Genomic DNA, 21,434 nt, shown 5'->3' on the forward strand with positions numbered 1-21,434 from the left:
ATAAACTAGAGAGTTTAATAAAGTTATAATTTCACATGTCCATAAAAAAGTGTGAATATAGTGAAATCTGTTCTTAATGGAAGAGATTCAGCTTTGAATGATAGCTGCTTTGATAAAAAAAGCTGTGTGTAAATACTGCAGAGATGACCTGTTACTACCACTGTAACACAACATGCTTGAGAAACACAGCAAAGCACACTTCTGCTAGGCTGAGTACATGTTTACTGTACACATCTGAAAGTAATTAAGACAATGCTGGTATTGAATCTGAGGATAAAAGGTGCTATTGTCAAGTTTTAGGGAGACAGATTATACCTACACTTAATACATTTTCTTACAAAAAAACAACAAAAACAAAAAAAAACCCATAATATCCAAATGTTTAAAATATGCTAAGAAGTCATCAACTGCAATACTTATAAGTTTGTTGCTCTGACAGGATTTTATGCACTAAAGGTTGACTGCACAAGGAAGTGCACTGAGACCAAGAATTAAGCAACATGTGAATGAGAAGTGAATATCTACATGTATTTAGCACTTTATTTTCCTCTCAATCTCTGACTGGTGAAATAAGGGCTACCCAAACCTAGCTTTGCTGCTAGTCAGGTTTATATAACGGCAGAGAGCAAATGTGTCTACGCTGGATATTATTTGTAATGTGTCTACACTGGATAGTTTTTTTTTTCAAGTATAGAAATAAAAGCACAATACATTCAGCTTTATCATAAGTCTGATAGTGTGGTTTGTGAGCATTTTATGAGATGAATTAACAGTATAACAAGCATCAATATCTTACCTTCGAGCGATGTAATAGAAGACAGGGTTGCCATTCTTAGATGTTCCTGCCTGGTAAAAGATATTTAGTGTCTTCAGAGCTTTGAATTCTTCTTTTTCATGGACCTGGTGCCTGAGAAAAACAAACAAACAAAACATTTTTGACAACACTTTGACTGGACAGTTGCATTTAATGGCTGGGTTTCAGTAACAGTAGCACTCTGAATGAGCTTAGATGTATCCTGTTTTCCATGTACCACAGTTACTATGCTATTTAACAGAAATGAAGCACATCAGTCTCAGTGTTACCAAGTGTTGCCTTTGATTCCCAAAAATATTGTAACAAATCAAATTTTATTTGTCACATACATTCAGAGTACGACATGCAGTGAAATGCTTTTTGTGCGTGTCCGGTATTCAAGCATAAAAAGGAACGGAATTAAGGATAAAAATAAAACCAAAAGGAGGCAGATAAATAAAAAGTATAAAGTATATAAAAAAATATATAAAATATGAAAATATGTGAAAAATATATGTATATACATAAATGCGTATGGTTTTAATGATTGTCCTTAAAGTGTCCATGTGCAGTATGGTGTGTATAAAGTTGCACTTAGATGTGTTTTTACAGATGCTGCATTAAAAAGAACTTAAATTAATTTGTATCTTAAATCATAAACTTGGCTTGGCTCATTTTATTTTATATTTGATGGGAAACTGTGCAAGCAGAAAGGCTTTCATGCCAATTTCAAGTTGGGACATGACCTTCAGAACTAGATCTGAGTCTAAAAATCTTTAGTATTCAGAGGCTGTTTTCCCTACTGAAGAAGACACAGCTTTTGTGCTGATGTGAAAAAAGGGCATCTCACATGACACTCACCCTGTAGCTATAAAAACAATGCCACCACTTCTGCCTTCTGTTTATATCAGATAAGTTATTTAAGCTATTGTGTCAATCTATTTTTACTAACAACAAAGATAGTTAAAGCATTTTTACAGGGTCTGAGGTAAGGGGAAATAACCTTTGGAGGAAATGTTTTTTTTTTTCCGTGTTTGTTTGCTTCCCCCCCAAACTGGTTGCATTCTACCTGCATCAGAAAAAATTCTACATAAAACGTTTTAAAGAGAGAAAATGGTAGCATGAAAGCTACAGTGGGCACAGAGCTAGCAGAGAATTACCTGGTCATGAACTCCTCAAACTTGGAACTGGTGAGATTGAGACTGGACCAGTGAGTGTCTGCTACAGGTTTGTGCTCAGGGGGGCCAAGATATGCCAGGAGTGTAGCCATTTTGTCAAAGGGTCTCCTACCAACAGCCTTGTGGTCCCTGACAAGCACGCACGCACGCACACACACACACACACACACACACAAAAAAAAATCACATTTAGTGCATCCTTGTGAATACAAATAAATAAAATGCATAAATCTATCAAATGATATACTTGCAAACAACTACATTGAAGAACAAGCAATATTTTGAGTACATTTCTGACTCGGGTAAATGTACAGCAAAGGTCTGCTTAACAAAAAAGCAGAAATGCAAGCAGCCTGTACTGTTTAAAGCACAAAGTCATTTAAGGGAAGAGGAATAGAGATAACACCAAGAAACTGGAGGAACGTTCGAGGCCAAGAAACGTGATGGGAAATCAAATAATCTTAAATACATTCTGCTAGTCTGTACATAATCAATGCTTATTTAAAGCTATATGCTTTAATATTTTTATTTATCAAGTGTGTTGACTAACTAAATAGGATGCATAGAAAATGCAATTCTTTCATCAAGCATAATTTTGAATCTGCGCGTTACTGTTACTTTTAATAGTTTATTTCTCATTGTGTTAACATACCTGTTGCTGGATAAATACTGCCCAATCCTCTCCTGGTTGTTCCAAAGCAGACGATGCAGGGCGAGCACATTACCATCACTAATGAAGGACAGGCTATGATTCACTGAATCACTTGGAGGAGAGTCAGATGCTATGTCCAAGAAAAATCTGCACAAGTAAGGAATAAGAAACTACAGGTTATAAACAGTACACTTGAAGACATCGAAGCATGAATATAGTTTTAAACTCTTAAAGGCAATCAAGGGTGTATGGATCTTTAAACTATGCCTGCACACTCCAACCGCCTCCTATGTAAACTTTTATTGTATATATCTGCATGCTAGGATGGTACTTCATACCCGTCACATGGCCAGTACTAACTCAAATTTGCTCAGTATGAATTATGTCTCACCAATTTTTTTAATTCCTACAGAAAACCCACTGTAGGACCATGTGAATAATGACCTTTGTGCACACACATACATACCTCCTTGCTGCCTCAAAGTTGTTTTTCACAAAATCATTAAATGGCCTCATATGCTCTTCTTTGGTAAAAAGAACATGATTGGCAATACTCTGCAGTATCTGTGAGAGAGAGAAAAACAAAAGAGTGATTAGCAATAATTTAGATAAGGCATGACCACACTGCAACTCAAGCACTTGGCTATATGCCTTACCTTAGACATTAGTTTGAGCCCCCGCTCAATCCGAGGAGGAGGCTTCTTTTCCAAGATGCCTGCCTCATATGGAGAGACTATGGCAGGGTTAATGAAGCGCAGAAACATGGCACTACCAACGGCACCGATGCTGTTCTGGGGAAATCGCTGGCTCACTACCTGCATGGACACAGTGAATGGAGAATGTTGAGGAAGGAAAGAGAAAGAAGGGGAAAAGTTTAGGTAAGGAAAATGAAATTAGCAGAGAAAGAAAGACAGTGTTCTCTGGTCCTGATGTTCACAAAATACCTACCAAAGCTAAACCAGTTTTTTTTTTTTTTAACTTTCAAGTTAATTCAGCTACAAAATACATTTATTATAGAAAGATCATTAAAACAATGTAGAATCCCATAGTTAGTTGGCCAAACAGACATTATACCATAGAGACGGTGAGCAGTGTTTTGCTGCAGATGGGGAAAATAAAAGCAGTTAATGAAAGATATGGAATGAATCAAGAAGTTAGACAATGCCCAGTGAATTTGAAGCAAAAAGCAAATAAGAATGTAAGATGATCAGACAAGAAATCACAAGATAAATAAATAAAGACAGGTCTGCATAGTTAAAACGACAGTGTGCCTAAACGTATTCCATATTTAGAATCTCCTCTTTCATATAACAGCTACCAACCAGAAGGGTTAAGTTCATCGTGTGCTTCCTCTAAAACATGTGAAACCTGACCTGACAACCACAGCTTTTTAAACTGCTGCTCATTCTGCAACACAGAGCAGTGTAACACACTTGGAGGAAAGTGCTATCTGCCCTCTTCTGCATGGAAAAATTCAGACACTAATGACTGGCCAGTGTCACTATGGCTGGACAGCGAGTAAGGCCAAACTTTTGCTGCCTTAGCTCAAAAGGCACGAATGGCTGTGGTTTAAACCCGAGCAGCCAACTATACAACAAACAAGTACTCTGGCTACAAAATATATAGGCCTACACAATGGTATAATTAAAAGTCCACAGATTGTATTGTAGGAAAATTAGATTTATTTGACCAAGTTTGTAGAAGCAGAAGCCTATTAAATGAAAACACTAACACTCACTTAAAAAAAAAAAAAAATTGTTCACAAGTTTCTGCTCAAATTATACATTGAAAACATTTTAAAAGGGATGTGGTGGAGAAAACATGGTAACCAACCAGAGACAAGAAATGCAAGTGTGAGAAAGTGTGAAACATTCATGCAATGGATATTTCCCCTGGACCAGCTGTGTATACACGACTTATCTAAATAACAAAATAATAATAAAAATCAGAATATCAGAAAATCAGAATTCTCACCGCCAACTTTATTAGAAGCAATTGTTCGTTCATGCGTTTACATAATCGGCAGCAACACAATGCAAGGAAACATCAAACATTATAATGAAGGCAAAATGTGACCTTTGCAACTTTGGTACTATTATGGTTGTTGGTATTAGATCAATGGTTTGCATATTTAAGCTGCTGAGCTCCTTGGAATTTCACACATGAAATTCTACAAAGTTCATACAGACTGGTGGGTTCTTTAAAAAAAAAAAGAAAAGAAAAAAAGAAACCTGTTTGAAGAGCACCTATAAGCTGAAAGGATCAGAGATGACTCAGCTGGTATAGCTCTGCAAGTCTATAGTAACTCAAACACTCTTTGCAATTGTAGTGAGCAGAAAAAGATCTCAGAATGCACAACACATTGAGGTGGATGTGGTACAACCAGGCTATTATAGGCACAGACTTACTAAAACTATGCAAGATACATACAAGGACTGAAAAATGTTGCAGCCCTTCAATTGCAAGGTTAGATGTTTAAGATGATTTTCTGCTCAGCATGATTGTAACTACTGATTGAATTACTACAAGATTTCCTAGCAGGAAATATGGCCATTTTCTGCTGACATTTCTTATCAAGACATTTCCATCGACAGAACTGTTGCTCACTCAGTAATAGTTGTATTTTCACACAATTTTGTGTTTTACAAACTGCTGTTTGTAAAATTCCTAGGAGTTCTGCAGTTTCTGAAATATTCAAACCAGCCCATCTATTACCGATATTCACAGCACAATCAAAATCCCAGAGATCACAATTTTTCTTTATTCTGATGTTTCATGTGAAAATGGAATGCCTGTTTGCATTAGATTTCTGCGGTATGATTGGATGATTTGATAATTGCATGAATTTTCAGTTGTACCAAAAGTAGACAGAGAGCATATATGCATGTGTGTATACATACACACACATACATACATACATACACACACACACACACACCACACCGTAAGTATAATCACCACACCGATATAGCTCATGCATGTGTACGACTAGTGAAACTACTGCTCCAAACCCAGATTACCAACACAGCATGTTTTATTTAATTGCACACCAAGTATAAGGTCGTTGGTCAGCTTCTTTGAAACTTTGACCCTTTTTAACAGGCAATACAAAACAAGAAGTTTAAAGCCAGATTCTAGTCAAAGTACAAAATCTCAGAGTGTTATTCATGTTTATAATTCTCAATGGTTAGCAATTATTTGTTGTTTAATGATAATACACTCAGTCCATTGATCTGCCACAGCAGGGTTATACTAAGGTCAGTAAAATGACATGACTTTTGGGCAATCTGGTTTCATCCTTTATTTTCTCCTGGTGTGCAAGGATCTCCATGGCAGAGGTGATGGCTCCTATGTTATGGAGAATATCCAGGCAATGGTCAACCTCATCTGTATACAGACAAATCCCATTGGCCCTCCACACAGCCAGCCCTCTCAACATCACAAACCAGACCTGAAGAGCTCAGGATGCTGGTGATCCAAACAGCTATGCTGTTTCAACCATGACTTTGAAGTTAGTAAGAGGTTAGTAGGGCCATGTTGCTTATGAACATGTTTAAGGCAAAAAAAGCCAAAAAAGGAACAAAATAAATTGCTGATTTCCAGAATGAATAAAAAAAATGGTGGCTAGGAAAAAAATTAAAGTTCTGGGTGACTTACGGATTTTTTGTTTTCCTTTTTTTCTTTAACAGTGGCTTTATTCAGTAGGGAGTGGCAAGTAGCCTACAGGGCAGAGATGGGCACAGAAGTCACAGCAGCGGCTACACAACATTAAGCACAGCGCACACAGCCATAATGCAAACACATACAGGAGAGATCTCCATCTGAGCTTAATGGTTCGGAAATCTGAAGCACATAGTGAGTTGTACGGATGCTAGGTTTTACTGTACGGTTTAACGTTAGGTTTCAGTCATTACTTACCATCTACTTAGGCCTATGTTGTAAAACTTATTTACTACAGAATAACTACTAAAAACAAAGTCAGAGATTTAAAACATACAAATGTTACATATTTACAAAATACAAAATTAGAAGAAACCACAAGGTGTCAAACTGAGTTTTTCCCTGAGAAGGCAACCTTTATAAAAAATTAATGCATTGGTGAATGCAAAGCATAGAGTCGCAGACGGGTGAATGAGTGACTGCTGAATGAGAACAGTATGCATAGTGTAAACAGAAAGGAAACAGGCAGTAGGTGTTGGGGCTTTAGCCAGGTCTTCCTGTTCACAAACATCTGCTTTCAGGCTTTTCACACATTGCACACTATGCAGCCCTACAGCTGCTGCCAGGTTACTTCCCCTGCAGTTTCAACCAACCCAAACAGATCAATGCATCAGACCATTGGTTAAATCGTTACAGGTTTCTGTGCAAGAGGTGGCCATTATGGTAACTTTTTTGTAAAAAGTACAGAGAGGGCAACTAACCACTTAGAATGCATGTAATCTGAGTGCTTTAACATATGTGACATGCTGATCAGTGTTGCCAAATCTCCATTTTAGGTGTGCAAGGCCTAGCGCAATACAGTACAATTAAATGGAAGAGGTTTGCAGTTTACAGGATTAAAATATTCATGTTATTACACCTTTCACTGAAGCACATTAAGTAATATTCTTCTTTTTATGTTATATGCAAGCTTTTGGAAATGACATTATAGCATACATGAGTGAAAGGGTAGATTGGTGCTGAATAGAAATACCCTATGTAGTAGCCTATGCCTGCCTAACAAATCCCAAACTGCTACAAAATGTGATGCTAACAGACACACACAAAACACTATACATGGGCTTTACGCTGCATGTGTATAAAATGGAGGCAGGAAAACTGGGTGAGTGCTTCAGTTAGTGCAGTTTTAAGCGTGCTCTCCATATCGAGAGCAGCCGATAGCAGAGTGATGTAGCAGCAAATGTGAGGTAGCTTGGTATGATGTGCCAGGTAGCGTGGGTGAGGACAGAGCAGAGCATACCTGATACAAACAGTGGCATACACTTCTCAGCTGAGGAGGAAACTCGCTAGAGGAGTTAATGATGGCCAGAAAGAAACGGTCTGTGATCTGCAGCAGGTTTCGCTGGTTCTCCTCCAGGTTTTCAGGAGGTTCTAGTCTACAAAAAAGAAATAAGATCATTGCAATAAAATGAATTACTACAAAAATCTTCAAAAAACAAGAATGCATCTCAGCTTGCTGTAAGTTTTTCAGATACGCTAATCATTTATTCGTCCCACAGTGGATAAATTTGCATAAAGATGGGCTACACTTCATTTGCATGTACTAGGGCAGATGTACCTGGTGGGGTCAACCTCAAAGCTGATGTGCTGCCACTCTGGAGATGTGATGACACCTCGCATCAAAGGCTCAAGCAGCTTCTGAAGATAAGCAGCTCCATACACCTGCATAAGTAAGCACAATCAAATGCTTTGGTTAAGCAGTCCTTTGTGCAGAGTTGAGATATATGAACGCCGCCTAATACTAATGACAAAATCAGCTTTAATCTTCTGTCTATTTGCATTTTTTCCCCTGAAGCTTCACAATTTATTCATTTGGTAGATTCTCTTATTTACAGTGACTTAAAACTCAATTTAAACGCCTTGTTCAAGGAAGCAGCAGTGCACTTTATAGTGATGGAACTGGAACGCAATCTGAGGTAATAATTCTTGAAATGCACTTCTATGGATGAGCTGGTTGCTGATCTTAAATGACTGTATCAGGAACTAAAACTCCTCAATGCAGAAGCATGTCCAACAGAGGAGCCCTCATTATTGCTTGATGAACAGTATTTAGTGGATAATAAAAGTATAATTAGCTTGCTTTCCTCAGTAAATGTTTATAGTTTATAATGTCCTAATCATATTAGTCATATATCCACATTATACTCGACTACTGTTAGAATTTTTTCTTTCTTTGCATTTTGACATCATTATTTTTTTTTAAACTTTCTTTTGTAGTGGTACTTTTTATCCAAGAGTGCTTTGCAGGACATTTCTTTGTAGATCAATTTATTAGCATCAATTTACCTTAAAGCAGAAGGTCATGATCTTGCTAGCCAGACTGTTGCCTCTGAAGAGAGTCTGCATGGAATCAGCCAGCTCCACCTCTTTAGAGAACATATTCCAGAGCAGCTGATAGAGCAGGTGCCTGGAGTCAAACAGCGTCACCAAAACCCTGGCTAGCTCATCCTGCCGATGACACCAACAAACTCAATATCCATTCCAAACTTGGTTTCCACTGACCCTTGGTAGTGTACAGAGATTACATACCCACTGAGAGCAGGGCACCACATTGGCCAGAGCCATGGCAATGGGAAGCTCCCCCTGATCCCCCATCATGGTGACAAGCTCCACCAGCCTCTCAAAGCGGTCGGCCAAAACAGTCTCGGCCAAAGTGTCAAATTCTGTGCCTTGCTGCAGGATCTTTGTCAGCACCTCCATGAATGTAGCTCTTGTCTGTAAGTCTTTATGGTAGCCTAGTCCTACAGACAGAAAGAAACGGAGCTCATTTGAGATAGTGCCAAGATAACTATCAGAAAATAAAGAAAAAAAAATGGGTCAACACAGCATCATTAAAATTAAATTTGCCCCACTGCAGCTCACACCAACTGAAAAGCACCATCAGGTTGTCTTTTTAACAATGCTAAATTATCAAATTATCAGTGTTTGTCAGCACTGACCTATAGAGTGCATGAGGCCACTGTCCACATTGGCATTGAGCAAGTTGGACATAGCAAGTACAGTGCAGTGGCGTAGTGAGGCAAGACGTCGGGACATGCCACGCTTTCTCTCGCCCACCTGTTGCCCATCTTCCTCAACCTCACTGCAGTCATTCAGAAGGTTCATGAACAGAGTGAAGTACCTGAAGAACAACAAAGAGTTAATGTAAAGGTGAGGACTACAGATAATCGTCCAGAAGTTTAAAAATACAGATAATAGTTCCATTTCTTTACATATAAACTTGTCTTATACAAGTTGAAATGAATAGGGTAGTCCAAAAATGACAAAATTAACAAGTTTAGAAAATATAAACAACTTAAGTGAAGTGACATACGGCTAAGTATGGTATCCCATACTCAGAATTTGTTCTCTGCATTAACCCATCCAAAGTGCACACACACAGCAATGAACACACAACCGGAGTATGATGTGAAATCGATAATGTGACCGAATAAAGGGATATCGCAAATGGAAACTTAAAAGAAGGCAATGTTTCTACTTCAAAAATAGCTGAGACTTGGCCTCCATCAGCTCCACTCCATCTCCTTCTTCAGGCTGTAGCGGCAAACCAGCCAGCAGAGATACCACTGCCTCCATACTGGCCTGGTCAAGGTCCCTGTGCAGCAAATACACCAAAGAACTCGTGTGAACTACCAAGGTGAAGTTGCAAATTACAAATTATAAAGAAAATTCAGAAATTGTACCGTGTGAGATATTTGACATCATCATCTGCTGCCTGATTGGAGGTGCCCATCACCCAGTCAGTCAGATACTCCACCATCTTATTCCTAAGAATGAAATATAAAAATATAAAAGTTCTAATCACGTTATGACACGTCAACGACTCTTTACTAGTCATCATCCACTATTGAGAAAATAATAAAGAACACATTTCAAAGCTTTAAACTGATTAGAGTACTAGATATACTTAACAGGGTCCTCACCTGAATTTCATCTCTTGGCAGAAAGAGAGATCGTCTCTGCGCTCCATCATAACCTCCACGAGTTGACAAAGTTTAGTCTTAATCTGTATTGCATGAACCCCGTTCCCTAAAATGCGCACGTATCTATGGGGACAAAGACAAAATGCACCAGGACATTACAAGAGACAAGCTAAATTGAGCAAAGCTAAATTTCGAATGATATTCCACATCACTGATGTCTAAATAAATTATTACTATTTTATTTTATTTTCCGACATGTAATAATATTAATAGAGTGATTTCACTAACTATTTCAGAGCAAATGAACTACATACTTGTAAAGCATTAATGACGTTTTGTCACAGCACTAAACTGCAATGTTGAAAATTACTATATTTCAGCAGGTCTGACCTGACCAAGTTGAGCATCATGGTTTCAATGCTGGCCTGACCAAGGTGTTCAGAGCTGCCCTCAGTGTGGCTGTCAAGGAGGTTCTTCATGATGGCAATAGTCTGCTCCACAAATAAAGTATTTGTGTCATTTATCGGCACCTGATGAAAGAAACACACTGAAGTTATTGTAATGTAAACTAATGTAAACCTAAAATAATTTCCTGCATTTGTTAATATTAAATAACCATACACTTCAATATTAATAGACCAATTCAAATGAGCTGTTCAACTTCAATTAAACTCAAAAATGTTGTTAGTAAGTATTGCTTCATTTTGGTCACTGTGGTTCAGATTTACTCATTATACAGTATGAACCCTGGCTTGTTTGGATTATTACTTTTAAAAAATGTGTAATTAAGAATTAGGGACATAGTGCCAGTAACTTTGTTACTATTGTGCATGACAGCTGAAGGTAATACACTGTTCATGTAAATTAACGTATTGACTAATGTCAGTTAAGAGAACTTTCACATAAAGCATTTCCAAAAGTATTTTGTAAAATCGTAAATCACTGAATTGAAAGAGAAACAACAACTCTGCCACCTTGTGCTGAAAATAAATAATGCATCTTTATTTAGACATTCATTCAAGTAGAAGCCAGTTTAGCATGTGCAACAGCACCACACCATACAAACAATATGCTTAAAACCATAAAATATCTAAGAAAATATATAAAATGAGCAATCAATAAATAAACCCTAACAATTACATTTGCTAAAACGGTGTCCACACCAAATATTTCCAGCTATTAAGGTGTATTGTTAAGTTAGTGTGACTAACCGGCCCTTGGGTGTCAAAGAAACGTCCAATGCTGTTGCGCAGTTTGGTGAAGAGCATAGAATAAAGAGCCGGGCTCAGCTCCAGTCCCAGGAGATCTTTAACATTGGTGCGGATGTGCAAACCCACTTTCTCATGTGTGCACACCATGAGGGACAGCAGCCTCTCCAGGAACCTGCTGAGGGGCGTCTCACTGTTCACTTCACACGAGCCCATGGAGATCATGGAGCCCTTGCGCTCGCTCATTGGCCCCATGGGTGGGCTGTAGGTGCCAAGACTGGGAGTACTGCGTTGCTGCAGACACACTCCACCCAGAGCACACAGGAAGCCCGTCATGTTGATCCACTCCTAATAAGTATGAGGAGCCTTTGTAAGAAATGTATTAAAGTAAAAAAAACAAAAGTCGTGTGGAAATAAAAATGCAAAGCCACTCACTTGACCATCTTCAACTTTGTTCTTTGGATGGTTTAGAATTTGTTTGGTTGCTTGTTCCCATTTAGCATGTGTGTCCTCCCAAGCCTGAGGTTGGTAAGCATAAATGTTAAGACCATCAAAAGCTAAAGCGACTCGTGTGAAATTCAAACAAAAGTACTGTTCACCTCTATATTGCCAGCTGTAGGATGCTCTATCCTCCTTAACAGGGCCATCACTCTTTTCTGTAAAGTAGAACGACCTATACGTGCACACACAGGCAGAGTTAAAGAAACTGACAGTCAGTCAGCTGCACACGTTTGCACCCCCTGCAGTTTTGGGGTGAAAGAACATTCATAATTTATCTAGAAAAAAGACCAATAAAATTACACAGAACTAAAAATGCACTATTGGTACAAGGTGCAACATCATAAGAAGATGCAAATAAAATTTTGGTTATTTTATCCTTACTAAATAATGACAGAATAATTAAGCGTGTTATTTAAAGGATTGTCTGGGAAACCTAACAGACTAAATACATGGTGTAAATGGAGCGTTAAAATAGCCAAGAAGATCAAACTGAGAAGTAAGAGCAGAATAATATCATTCTATAAAATAAACTTTCATGCACTTGACCAATATACAGAAGTGCCAACAATGTAAAAAAAAATCTTATCAGGATGAAGAGGGGACAAGAAGAAACCCTATGGTTTTAAAGATGCTATCTAAAGCGAAAGCACTTTAATGAAAAACACCTTCCCACTCCACTGTACTGAGTTCACGTTTTTCCCCAAATGAGCGACAATGCTCATGCCAGGATTCCACGAAACATTTGCATGGACCTCTGTGCTGGGTCTAAAACTGACCTGTGGCCATCATGTTGCTGACAGAGGCAAACTCCATGAAAGTATTGTAGTTTGGGAGGACTGTGTGTACGGGCAGCTCGTCCACACTGCAGCGGATGTCCGCCTCCTCACACAGGTGCCGGAAGCAGGACATGGCCACTAGCACAGCCTCAGCGTCTGGGCTCCACAGAAATGAATACAGGCACACTTCCAGCTTGGTCTGTGCTTGTCTGCTGATGGGGATTAGACTCCCCTGTGTGGCGCTCTCCTGTGGTTTAGGGTCACAAAAGAAGATCATAGAATAAAACAAAGACGATAAGATCGAACACCAATCAAGGTTGACTAAGGATCATTTTCTGTCATCTCACATCATTGGGGAAAGATCTGCACATAAAGCATTGCTCACATCTAATAGAAGGTAAGCATGAACAATCTGCTCTTGTGTAACAGGAAATGACTCGTCATAGCAGGAGGCAGCAGTAAGTCTGTATATGTAATCAAAAATGTTAAACGGAAAACTCAGAACTGCAGACAGAAAACATATGCCCCAAAAGACATATGGTTTTCTTTCAGCGATACCGGATATTGACTTTCCGGTCATAGACTATACATACATCTTCACAGTGTGTTCGAGTGCAACTTATGACAGAGGACAGATATTTTTTTTTTACTTAATGTCAGATAATACAGCATGGCAGTAATTTGAAAAGCAGTGTCCTCTTTTGGGGAATAAGGATTATAATCATATTTAAGTAGTACTAACTATGTACAAACTGCAAAAGTTAAAAACAGAGATTGAAGTTTTGATCTTTTTTTTTTTTTAAGAGTACTGTTTAGTGCACTCACTTTGTTCTTCAGGAGGAACTTGTTCCTGCAGATCAGAATCTCCCTCAGCCACTTCAAGATCTCTGTGCTGTTGATCATTTGGTGGCCAATCAATTTCTTACAGATAAGGAACAGGACCTGAGAGCTGAGAGGTTCAGAGAATAAGACAAGCCCACATAAGCACACATTTCCCAGTACAGCCCTGACTGATTCTAATGGGAGTAAGCTGTTTACTGAATGATTTACCTGATGTCCCAGAAGGTCTCAATTGGTGCATCCGGGTTCCAAAGCTCAATGGTCTCAGGCTGATGCAACACCAAAAGTGCCTGAGGAACACAAACCGGGAAAAAATAAATCATACTTGACACATTGACAAATTGGGAAAAACATCTTCAAAAACCAATGAATAAATAAAATCACAACAATTGAAGAAATATAGTTGTTTACCTCCATGGCTTCCTGGGAGAGCTCTGAAGTATGGGTCAGGGGCACAAGCTGGACCAGACCTATGATGAGTTCAGCTGTACTGTTCTGAATCTCCTGGCCCTGCTTCCCAGGGTTCTGATACAACACACAGGCACACACATTTACAGACATGTTGCATTACTGTTCCAAAAACAACAAGCTACAATCAAACTGGGTATCCATACGCATCACCCGAACTGTATTGAACTGAATAATTAGCATTACTAAAGAGCCATCAGCTTTGTTAGACTTTCATTAGTAATTAAGTCAGTGTGAGCAGGGTGTCAGAACCAGGTGATAAACACTCACATGTAGCATTAGTTTGGGATCAGCATGGATGAGTTTGACCAGGGCTAGAAGAAGAGAGCGCGAGTCCAGATCTGCAGACTTTTCTTTAAACTTCAGACTGGTCATCTTCTCTTTGAATGTCAAACTCTGTAAAATAAATATTTATGCATATTCAATGTTTCAATACTTAACACTTAGTTCATCAAAATCTGTAGGATAACATTCAGAAGTAAATCACTGGATGTAGACATATTCCTAATTATCCAAGTATATCCCTGCTGACGTTTCTTTGATTATTCGTTAAAATTGTTATAAAACTTAGATACTTCACTATATGGTCATTTGAAATTATTCTGAACAGGTACCAGGGATGTATTAAAGTCTTATTAAAGGGTTTATCTCTGGTCTTTATTGTAGAGAATTAAATAAAATTGACAATTGATTTCTTTTAGATACTGACTAGGGTTTGCGGGAGAGACACTCATCTGAAAAGTGCCTATCAGATGTCTCTTAAAAATTGTTACCAAAATGGTTTTAATATTTAAAACAATTTAAAATGTTTGTCTGTATCCAAAATTGGTCAAAATCTTAAAACAAAGTAGAAAAATAAATGCACAAAATGAATAAGCGATTTTATTGCTCGTGTGGTTTATAGGAAGTGAGGATGAAGGTTAGAGATGGTAAAGAGTGAAGCTAATACCAACATATTGAATGAATACTATTGTCTGTAAATTATTCAGCCAAACCTAACTCTTAAATACTTAAAGAGTCATGTATAGTTCGACATGCACTGTGTAGTGCTTTATGATAAAACATTCAAGTGTATGAAGGAGAGCATGTCTCACTGGAGTCATCCTTAGTGGTGCGTGGGCACTAAGGCTCTGGATGACTCTGGTCTGTGTCTCTGAAAACATGGCACGCAGTTCTCCAGAGTAGCAGTAGATTGTGTCAATCTTTGGCCACCAATCCAAGTGAGACTGTACATTAGAGGAAGATACAAAACAGAGATGGTAACAAGAACAAAAGTCCTTGTATGTTGTGGATCATTAAAAAGAAGGACACACTATATCTAAGCTGTAAACTACCTTGCACATTGACGCTCACTGTTATAATGAACTGGTATATGTTAATGGAATTTTTATATGAGCATTCAAAATTATTCAGCACATTATTTGTTTTATTTTCATTGCACTGTATATATATGCCCTTTTCAAGAAATGCAGATTAATATAAGAACAAGGAGACAAAATGAAAACTGCAATAAATGTATACGGCGTAATAAACTATTTCTTCCACATGACTGCTGTAGTCTGCCTTTTTGCATGTATACTCACATTAGTAATGATTTTGTGCAGAGAGTTGACCAGGACAAAATGGAAGGTGGGTGGGCAGGTGGAAGCCAGACAGACCTGAAACAAGTGACAAGGGAGTTTACCTACCAAAACATACGCGCGGCAATACTAAGAAAACTAACCGATCGATAAACACACCAAAATAAACACAAAGATCTAAAAATTAACCAATCCAAATGTTCCTAATTTACAAATAAACACTTCACCTTGACCAGTCACGGTACAGCATATTTTGCTAAAAATTATTCAGTACTTTGAAAGCCAGCACTGCGAGAGCGCAGCTGACCTTGAAGTGCTGGTTGTTGTGTGGGCTGATGCGGAAACAGGACACAAAGCAGTCGATCATCAGGTCCACGTCAGCACTCTGGCACCCGGTGCCCCTGGAGAACGGCTTAGTAGGGTTAAACAGGAGAGCCTGAGGGTCCATGTACACAAGACGGAGGTTAAACTCATGCATACATACCAACACACAAAGATCTTTTTCACAGTTCGGTTCTTTCAGGAAATGGATTTGACCGGAAAACATCACATACTGATAAACTTACTTTGAGGTCGATCACTATAGACTGCACCAGAAGGAAAATGACAGAATGATCCTCCCAGTTAATGTACGTGCAGGCCTTAGACAGTTTTACACAGGCGATGGCTGCACTCTCAGTCAACTGCTTGCTGCTACTGTGACCAGCCAGAGCCTTCCTTAGACTCTCCAAAAACAACTTCTGCATGGAAACAGCACATTCAAATAAATCTGAGTCTGTCTGAAACTATTTTCTCTTCTGGAAATCTAGACAAGCAAAGAAAAAAGTTTCCGACACAATAAAAGTCAGAAGACAGCAAATTATACTAATGGAACTGAGACGGAACCAAAGAAGTCAGCATGAAAAACAGGCATTGCAGTACAACAGATGGTCACAGGCATAACAACTGATATAAATGTTTGAAACATGTAATCAATTTTTTGTGTGTATTATAAAGGTACAGAAAGAGAGAAAGAGAGAGGTGACCTTGTTAACCTTGCTCTCCTCCACCACTTCTTTAGAGATGCTCTGTGTGATCTCAGGGCAGAGAATGAGGAGGATAATTTGCAGCGGCCAAACAGCAGCTTTCCTCTTAGCACTCTCTGCAAAACTGTCTACCAGGTCAAAGAGCTTCTCTGCAGAGTCTGTGTAAAATAGAGAACTGTATAGATTAGCTTTCATAAAGGCTGAGGGAGAAAACTCACAAAAAACCCACGTGTAAGACCGGAGATCTGTGCTGCCCAAGTAGATACATGTTTACAAAAACAAATGCCAAATGCTTTATAAGCATGCGGTCTAAAAGCACATACTGAGTGTATGCATAAGCTGGTTATAAGCCACTGTACTCAAGGGGACTACAGTGAGAGTACACTGTGTCAGTAAGTCTGCTGTCATTATAACGACCACTTTAATAAACATGTCAACAGGTTATGTATGCATGCTGGTGTGCTTTCTGTACAGGTCAAGAAATTAAACAGAAATACAGTCAAATGCTTGAAATTTAAACTGCTCTCAGAAAAAGAACTGAGTAGGTCAGTGTCTCCCCAGTGCATAGTTTAAATAGTTGAACCTCTTAACATTGCATATTGATCAGCCTTGTTATATTATTTATTTATTTATTTTTAATCAGAAACAAACTATACCAGTTTGGATTCATTTTGGCTCCGTTTTGAATTCTAAGTCTAATGCATTGTAATAACTCACTCAGACAGAGACTACCAGTGAAATAACTAATGTCTAAACATGCAAACAGAAATCAGCACAAATCATTTATAAACAAATAAACAAAGTGGATGTACAAAGTGCATGTTTCTGGATTAAGACTTCATCCGTAAATCTTCTGATCAACTTACCTGCCATATCAGCCTGTGGTCTCTGGTAGAGCATTGTAAATTCATCAGGATAAAACTCCACCCAGTTCCAGAAAGCCTAAACAGCAAACCCAAGACGGACAAATAATTAATCGAGCACGTGCTACATTACTGAACTGCTAAAGAAATAAAAAATATTTTTCACAGACCTTCTCCAAACTGTTGATGACAGCGAGCTGTGCGGGCTTCTTCAAAGCTTTAAATTTTAGTACAGTTTCTGTTCAGACACAGATGCCATGTATTAATAAGATGATTTTAGATGATTCTTAAGACGAGAAAAGACAAACAGAGCCTAAAAGTCTCCTATGTAATAAGAAAATCTGTTAATTATTAAAGATTGGTTTACCTTGCAGTAATCTCTTTAACTTGGAGCAGTCAACATTGATGTACTGAATAAGCTCTATGTCGTGGACATCTACGGTATCTTCTGTGCAAACTGTAAGCTCCTGTAATCTGCAAACAGGACACGACAGGCATAAACAAGTGTCAACATGTAATGAAAAACATACTGTACATCAGATTCACAAGAATTAGCTGGATAAACACACACGCAAATGCTTAGCCTCAAGGGTAAGCCAAAAATTCTAATTTGAATCCAAGTCATCACACTCACACCCAAGTCAAGACCATAGACGAATCCAAGACTTGAATTCATTTTCAGAAGACTTAGTGTGACTTGGGAAACATTATTTAAAATAAACAAATAAATGATCAATTTCTAAATTGTATGAGTTCATGTTAACATTCTAATGTCATAGATAATTCAAATGTATTATTAATTTTGTGTTTGGTGCTGCTGCATGTCTCCTTATTAAGCCATTAAGCTGGTTTAAAGGCAGAATACAAAAAACTTTGTCAGGCCATCACTGCAATCAGTGCAATGCCTGAATGTCTGCTCTAAATGTTATTCTAGCCAGAGACATTCACAGGATTGTGCACTGTGTAACAACTGTGTAAGAACAATGGTCTACACTATTTCTAACCCCATCCATATGTCTTGACTCAGCCTGCATGCTACCTGGGCAGGAAACGCAACCAAATTCAGGACTATTGCTTAATTGTGGAAATAAATTGTGGTAAATAAATAACCGGTAATTTGTAAGAGCACTCAAGTCATAAATTCCATCACTACTGTCCATGACTTGATTATGGATATGTGCCTACACCCTACTTAGGGTGTGTATATGATTGTGCTAGATGTTTAAGGAGGCGTATAGAGTTAACAGACGTACACCCAAATCAATACCTGGTGGAAATGCGGCTGAAGACAGCACTGAAGTTGTTGCAGCTAAGAGAAAAGAGCACGGCTGAGGCAGAACTGCGCAGCTGGTTGGCGTGCTGCTGCCCCTCACGACATGAGTGCAGGAAGTGGCAGATCTCAGGGAGCAACTGCTTCACCAGCATAGCCTCATCTAGACGCAAGCAGTCCTTGGTTTGCTGGACACACACACGCACACAGACACACATACACACACGACATGACTGCCTAACATCTGGAAAACAAGTTTAGACTAAACCTGTGGCCTAACTAGTTTATGGCTTCTGCATAAATTTCATGTGTCTGATATCACTCCAGTTATTACTATGGAAAGAACACATGGAAAGTTTGAATTTTTTTTATTCATGAAACCTTCATAGTACCATAGAGAAAGCTCCAATTTCTTCTTTATAGAATTTTTACTCTGTATAATATGAATATTTTCTCCAGTAGTGGATGTCTAATATCTCCATAATAATGGGGAGCTATATCTGTTAAATGTAACTTTCATTCTACACTTTAATTTTTCCAGGAAAGTGAATTAAATTATTTATTTCAAATGCAAAAGTCCCCACATTTCTTGATCATTCTTACCAACAAACTCCTCTACAAATAAACAATCCTAGCTCTTATAAATGCCCATGAAATGAAATTCACCGATAAGACTTAGATGTTTAAAGGAGCATACGCAAACTCATAAATGGAGCCATGTGCTCACACTGAAAGCAAAATTCAGCATCCTAGCAAAACTCATCAAACCCACCCATCTGCGATAGAATAATCTTTCTAAACAGAAAGTAATGACTAACTGAAGAAGGGAAACAGCTGTCTCATATCTGACAGAGCATTAATAAAATATCTATAGAGGAAAATCCTGTCAATCCCTCTGGAAGCAAAGAAAATTCTAACTCAAGACGAGGAAACATCTGCAAATGTAATCTGTGCAGGCATAGTCAGGGTAGTCTTTCTGGACAAGAAGAGACAACAAGCTGTAATTGTAGGAACAGACCCCTGTTTCTGAGACATGAGCAAGACAGAAGAGTGATTTAAGATGGACACAGATTTTTGAATCACTTCAAGTTACCTTTTTTTACTCCGTATTTCATATTTACTTCCCAGTTTACATGGTGTAATTTGTTCGGTCAACTTTACACTACTGGTACAAAATACTTTAACTTTGTATGTAATTGGGTGACTGCCGTCAACATGATTGCTGCATGATTGGCTACTCACCCCTGCCAAGCACTTCTCCAGAGTGTCTAGAATGATAAGCTGCGAGAGGTAGAGGTTCTTTTCGGCAGCTTCGCCAATTATCCGCTAAGAAGGAAACATATATAAAGACTATTGAACATATACAATGGTCAGAGAATCTGGACCAGGTTCAAATCTGTCAATCAAATTCATACCACTCCACATGATACCAGTAATCATAGTGTAGACTTTCTGTGTGGGAACGAGGTCATCATATGGTTTCAACAATCCCAAATTAAGACTTGGCAAATCACTAGGCTGGGACAAGGATTTAGTGTGTGCGTGTGCAGTTTTTCCTCATCTCTGTTTGACAGGCAAGTTAATGTGGCTGCTTATCTGATATTACTATCCTTTACCCCTTCTTAAATTCTCTTTTAAAAAGAAATGTTAATTTGATATATTTATTATTTTTCAGAATATATGACAACTGGATAATACATTAATAGATTTTTTTTTATTGCAAGCATTTCAAATATAACACCAAACTAACTTTATTAGTCACTGAAGGAAAATTGTTGTAAATATTAAATATGACGATAGCTAATGTTTTATTACTGACGGTCAACCAAAACATGGGACAAGCCAAGATATGTATATGTAACAGAACAAGCACATGATCTTACCATATTGTTAACATTTTTGAGGATGTTGGTCAGGCCATTGATGACGAGGGAAAACTTGTATTTTGAGATGTTGATCAAGCATTCCTTGTTGTGCTCTGTGCTGACTTTGGTGTGAGTGTTCTGCTGTCCTGTCTTAATAGGAAGCTAAAAAAAATATATGTAAAAAAAGAGAAACATATGATATTTGCAGCACACTCTTTAAAGTGTGTTCAGGTGGCTAATGATGGTGAAGCACAAATAAAACAGTGTGAGAAAGCCACAGTACGACATATGGGACAGAACAAAACCATGCTCAACACAGACCCACCCGTCCTCTCCAAACACAACCTCCCACACCTAAGAAACTAAAACAAAGGAATTAAAGTGCACAGAGACTTGTGATTCCTGCCTTCAGAGCTCCACTGCACACCTGCAAGTCAACACATCTGCTAATACACACAGACACAGCATGCTGGAGCCAGACATGCTGTAGCATTTGTGCAGAAAGCACACTAAGCCTGGCTGCGTTAATGAACCGTAAGGAGACTGAGGGGGTGGGGGTGGGGAGACTTTCTTACTGCTAAATGCTCCCTGATGTGGAATCAGTTTCTTGCACACTGCTTTTACATTTCTGGGTCAAAAAGCAGTCTGCATAAAGCTCTCGGTCCAGAACATGTACAGGAATTTAAAAAAACCAGATACTTTTAGAAAATAAAACAAGCTCATGCAACAATACTAACAGTCCTAGAAATGATTAGTAAATAAACAGCCAAGG

At 38.4% G+C, this 21,434-nt stretch overlaps 1 protein-coding gene across 2 annotated transcripts in view; it reads right to left on the reverse strand.

Moving 5' to 3' along the window:
- Window positions 1-21,434, reverse strand: part of nf1a (neurofibromin 1a) — a 55,499-nt gene that overhangs the window by 31,336 nt on the left and 2,729 nt on the right. For both annotated transcript variants that reach the window (XM_027148141.2, XM_027148142.2), the window contains exons 2-35: window positions 20,681-20,824; window positions 20,040-20,123; window positions 18,795-18,985; window positions 17,895-18,001; window positions 17,698-17,765; window positions 17,531-17,606; window positions 16,665-16,822; window positions 16,206-16,379; window positions 15,947-16,075; window positions 15,643-15,717; window positions 15,154-15,285; window positions 14,330-14,455; window positions 14,003-14,116; window positions 13,802-13,881; window positions 13,577-13,700; window positions 12,752-12,998; window positions 12,074-12,147; window positions 11,910-11,993; window positions 11,478-11,822; window positions 10,657-10,796; window positions 10,267-10,389; window positions 10,027-10,110; window positions 9,822-9,938; window positions 9,283-9,464; window positions 8,873-9,084; window positions 8,630-8,791; window positions 7,902-8,005; window positions 7,584-7,719; window positions 6,281-6,343; window positions 3,280-3,438; window positions 3,090-3,187; window positions 2,624-2,770; window positions 1,954-2,100; window positions 797-907 (exon numbers count right to left, since the gene is read on the reverse strand). In XM_027148141.2, coding sequence (XP_027003942.1) covers window positions 797-907; window positions 1,954-2,100; window positions 2,624-2,770; window positions 3,090-3,187; window positions 3,280-3,438; window positions 6,281-6,343; window positions 7,584-7,719; window positions 7,902-8,005; window positions 8,630-8,791; window positions 8,873-9,084; window positions 9,283-9,464; window positions 9,822-9,938; window positions 10,027-10,110; window positions 10,267-10,389; window positions 10,657-10,796; window positions 11,478-11,822; window positions 11,910-11,993; window positions 12,074-12,147; window positions 12,752-12,998; window positions 13,577-13,700; window positions 13,802-13,881; window positions 14,003-14,116; window positions 14,330-14,455; window positions 15,154-15,285; window positions 15,643-15,717; window positions 15,947-16,075; window positions 16,206-16,379; window positions 16,665-16,822; window positions 17,531-17,606; window positions 17,698-17,765; window positions 17,895-18,001; window positions 18,795-18,985; window positions 20,040-20,123; window positions 20,681-20,824 — 4,517 coding nt within the window. The remainder of the gene's footprint in view (window positions 1-796; window positions 908-1,953; window positions 2,101-2,623; window positions 2,771-3,089; window positions 3,188-3,279; window positions 3,439-6,280; window positions 6,344-7,583; window positions 7,720-7,901; window positions 8,006-8,629; window positions 8,792-8,872; window positions 9,085-9,282; window positions 9,465-9,821; window positions 9,939-10,026; window positions 10,111-10,266; window positions 10,390-10,656; window positions 10,797-11,477; window positions 11,823-11,909; window positions 11,994-12,073; window positions 12,148-12,751; window positions 12,999-13,576; window positions 13,701-13,801; window positions 13,882-14,002; window positions 14,117-14,329; window positions 14,456-15,153; window positions 15,286-15,642; window positions 15,718-15,946; window positions 16,076-16,205; window positions 16,380-16,664; window positions 16,823-17,530; window positions 17,607-17,697; window positions 17,766-17,894; window positions 18,002-18,794; window positions 18,986-20,039; window positions 20,124-20,680; window positions 20,825-21,434) is intronic.

This window comes from Tachysurus fulvidraco, chromosome 11 (assembly GCF_022655615.1).
Source record: "Tachysurus fulvidraco isolate hzauxx_2018 chromosome 11, HZAU_PFXX_2.0, whole genome shotgun sequence".
NCBI classification, from domain to species: domain Eukaryota; kingdom Metazoa; phylum Chordata; class Actinopteri; order Siluriformes; family Bagridae; genus Tachysurus; species Tachysurus fulvidraco.